At 38.1% G+C, this 4,195-nt stretch overlaps 1 protein-coding gene across 1 annotated transcript; it reads left to right on the top strand.

Moving 5' to 3' along the window:
- The first annotated feature begins 1,953 nt into the window (after positions 1-1,953).
- LOC140862419 (uncharacterized) lies at positions 1,954-2,682 on the top strand. Its single transcript, XM_073265442.1, has one exon. It carries the CDS (start codon positions 1,954-1,956, stop codon positions 2,680-2,682), a length of 729 nt encoding a protein of 242 aa, XP_073121543.1.
- Positions 2,683-4,195: the final 1,513 nt, after the last annotated feature.

The following is a 4,195-nucleotide window of genomic DNA, read 5'->3' on the forward strand; positions in this document are numbered from 1 at the left end:
ATTTTTGAAAATTTAGGAGTCAAGGCGACCCAAAATCCCTGCTCTCTGAAGCGGCACGAGTGCATGAAAATTGGATGGCGATCAACGACTGATTGATGCCTTGTTCCCACCAAAATACAATGCTATTTCTTCATTTATTTTTGCAGATCAAAATTAAAAGAGACCAAAGTTAACTCTTTCTCGGGATAATTGGCACTTTCACTGGCTTTTTTTTTTTGCCCCCAATAAAGCAAATATTAGTTTTGTATTTCGAATATAATATATATATATATGAGAGTGTTTGCAAAAAAAATATGCTTTTGGATAAGTAATTAAATTTATAAATTATTGTGAAATGTGAAAAAAAAACATAAGTAGGTGGTGTTTGAAATGAAAAGCCAAAAGCTAAAAAAATATATATATGGTAATGTATTTGGTAAACAAGTGATTATCATATTATCACTTTTTAATAAAATGCCAAAAATAACCCTAGAGGAACGCATCTATATTTCTTCAGTGTAGAGAGTAATTGAAATCTTTTTTTTCTTTTTTTCAACTTTTAATAATTGTGCAAGTGTGTGGATATAGTGGTATTCGCTCGTTTTTTGATTTGTTTTGTTTGTTTTTATTTTATTTCCAGTATTTTAAGGATTATTTATTTTCTTTTTTTATGTAAACTATATATGAAATTGGATTTTATCTTATGAAGCTTTTTTATTTGTCTCATAATTATTAAGTCTGTATTATTTTCAAAAAAAATAATTTTGTTTTCGAAAATATATATCGATTTGTTTTATGAATTTGGCGACGTAAATCTTATGTTTAAATATTAATTAAATATCAAACTACTATATTTTAGTCTAAACTTTTATATTCTAGTCGAGTTTAGTTTAGTTAATATGTCTATGTAAATCATACGTGTGATTTGAGCATAAACCAAATATATATATATATATATATAAATTTTCAGTTGCCCAACCAATGATGTTCAACTCGTCCCCGACCACTAAAATTCGGTACTGTATTTTAGTAATGCAAAAAATAAAAAAAAAAACAACTAAAATCCGGTACCGAATTTTAGTGGTCGAAGATGAGTTGGGCAGGAATGGTTGGACAACTGAAAACTTCTCATATATATATATATATGTATAAAATTTGTTGAAGTATATGAATATACTTTTTCAATAGAATGAGTAAATATAAATCCTTCAACTGGGATGTAAAGTTTCAAACAGTAATATTAGGAAGCAAACATCCATAAAACGAAATTGATATAAAGGATGTTATACCCCATGAAATTATTCTAACCCAAACCCGTTCATTATGGGTTTATAAGGGTTGACCCAATTATGGGATTATTGTTAGGAAATAAGGTCCAGCCCATTTTTCTACATGTTAGGTCTTGTCATGACCTGGGCTGCCTCTACTGGGCCTACCCGAGCTGGGCCTAATGGGCCGCGTATACCTTTTATAGTTCAAGTAGGACTCAAATACATAAGAGCTAAGCTTGACCATTTTCAGATATTCACGAGATAGGGATAATTTTAAGGGTGGTCAAATGAATGAGGAGTCCTACCTCAGGACTAGTTCTACTTCGATTAGGTAACTTGCTCCTCCTACCCTTATAAATACAGGTATTGTTATGGTTTTATTCATTCATCAACACTCACTCTCAATTCACTTTCACGCAGACATATTCTTCTATTTTCGCATTCATCATACACTCTGCCATCGAGATACTGACTTAGGCATAGGAGGGGTCACGCCGAAAACACTTTCGGCGCCCCCCTTGACCTGGCTATTTCTTGTGCAGAATTCACAAGTGCCCGACCCGACCTACTTGATAAAGGAGTTGGAGGCTGTTGCTACCAGACCAAACCCGAGGGAAATTTTCGACATTATCAATTGGCGCCGTCGGTGGGAATTTGAAGAATAAGGGTTGAGATGGCTAATTAGAATGGAGAAAATCAAAATATGGAGCAATTAGTAGCTCAAGTTGTCCAAAGAGCTTTCGCGGAAAGGGATGAGGCCAATCCTCTACATTCTGATCAAAAAGCCCATCTGGATGAAATCAAAAGGTTGAAAGAAGATATTGAGCAACTTAAGAAGAATCAAGTCGGGTACCTAGCTACCGCGACTAGAAACATCCCTTTCACTACTGAGATATTGGACGCTGATCTTTCGAACCATTTCAAATTGCCTCACATAGGGGAATATGATGGTAAAGGAGACCCCGAGGAGAATTTGGCACGCTTTGAAAATGCAGCACTGTTGCACAAATACTCTGACCCGATCAAGTATAGGGTTTTTCTTACTACTCTTGTCGGGCCAGCCCAGCAATGGTTTAACTTGCTATGCCCAGGGGAAATCAGAGAATTTAAGAATTTTAGCAAGTCTTTTCTGCATAATTTTGCAAGTAGCAAAAATCATCCTACCACTACTTTCAGCCTCTTCGCAATCAAACAACATGAACAAGAGAATTTGCGGGCATATATTCGAAGGTTTAGCTCTTTGGCACTCGAAGTACCAATGGCTACACCCAACCTACTCATCAGCGCCTTCATGCAAGGGCTGGATACAAACGATTTTCTCAAATCCTTAATTAAGAGGCCACCTGAAACTTACGAAAAACTTCTTGCCCGAGCGGAAAAGTATGTTAACATGGAAGAGATACAGGCTTCGCGAGCAAGTGTAAAGAGGTAGCGGCCAAAAAGTCCAAAAAATAGTAGAGTCCCGAGCAGTAATCCCAAGGTAGGGCAACCAGCCCGACCCACACTCTTGGAAGAATTCACTTCTTTCACTCCATTACGAATGAGCAAGACTCGAGCCTTACAAATTTGTGATGATCAAAAACTTACCCAGAGGCCTTCGTGGACCGAGCAAGGGCCTCGAAATAAAAAATCAGATAAATATTGTCACTTTCACAAGTAGTATGGGCATACAACAGAGGACTGTCGTCAATTAGATCAAGATATTGAAAGGATAATGCAGCAACATCCTGAAATAAAGAACATATTGACCCATCAAGAGGGATATCACCCAAATAGAAGAAAGCATGGAAGATCTGGTCAACCTAGACAAAGAGCCAGGACTGCCCCTCCTCAAGGGGATTTCAATCACCCAAATCAGGATCAGGCCAGGAATGACCAAAGACCAGCTCCGCTTGCTCGAGGAGTTATTAACATGATTTCTGGAGGGCCAACTGATGGAGATTCCAACAGAGCAAGGAAAACTAGTAGCAGAAAATTAATAAATATGGAGATTTGTAATCAGATCGTCCATACTGGCCCGACCCTTTATTTTGGGCCGAAAGATTTGAAAATGTTTTCTAGCAACCATAATGATGCGCTGGTGATAAGGGCCATGGTCGCAAATTATGATGTGACCCGTATATTTGTGGATTCAGGCAGTTCTGTCAACGTTCTATTCCAGGAAGCAATAAATCAAATGGACTTGGGGCAGTATAAGATGGAGTCCCTCGTGACATCACTCTTTGGTTTCACAAGTCATGCAATCCAACCTGTTGGGTTAGTGAACCTACCACTAACTTTGGGAAAATGTCACTCTCGCAAGACCCGGATTGTAAGTTTCATTATAGTCGATTCCCCATCGGCCTATAATTCCATATTAGGAAGACTATCCATGACCACTTTCATGGCTGTAGCATCAGCTCTGCATCAGAAAATAAAGTTCCTGGTGGGTAATGAGGTCGGCGAAGTACAAGGTGATCAAGTTATTTCCCGCAAGTGCTATGTGGAGGAGGTCAGAATAGAACAAAAGGTAGCCAGGACTGATAATATTGACCGACCTGGACTCTCTGGTATGGAACAAGTAAACTAGATAGAAGACATATCTGTCACTGTGGATGAAGAAATTGAGGAAATCGTGATCTCTCCTACTTCTGGGATGGTAAAAGTTGCTCGCACCCTTGAAGCACAGTTGAAGAAACACTTATTGGAATTCTTGGAAAAAAACAAAGATGTTTTTGCGTGGTCAGTTACAGATGTGGTAGGAGTACGTTGGGAGGTAGCAGAACATAAGCTCAACGTAATAAAGGATTGTCGTCCTATTATTAAAAAAAAGCATCACTTTGGTCCCGAAAAGGATGCAGTAATAAAGGAACAAGTAGATGAGTTACTCAAGGCTACACACATCGAGGAAATCCACTTTCCGACCTGGTTGTCTAACATAGTCCTAGTTCCAAAGTCTACGGGGA

This window comes from Henckelia pumila, chromosome 4, assembly GCF_033568475.1.
Source record: "Henckelia pumila isolate YLH828 chromosome 4, ASM3356847v2, whole genome shotgun sequence".
Lineage (NCBI taxonomy): Eukaryota > Viridiplantae > Streptophyta > Magnoliopsida > Lamiales > Gesneriaceae > Henckelia > Henckelia pumila.

Coding starts and splice junctions, on each gene's coding strand:
- LOC140862419 (XM_073265442.1), top strand. CDS start 1,954: ATGGAGCAATTAGTAGCTCAAGTTGTCCAAAGAGCTTTCGCGGAAAGG.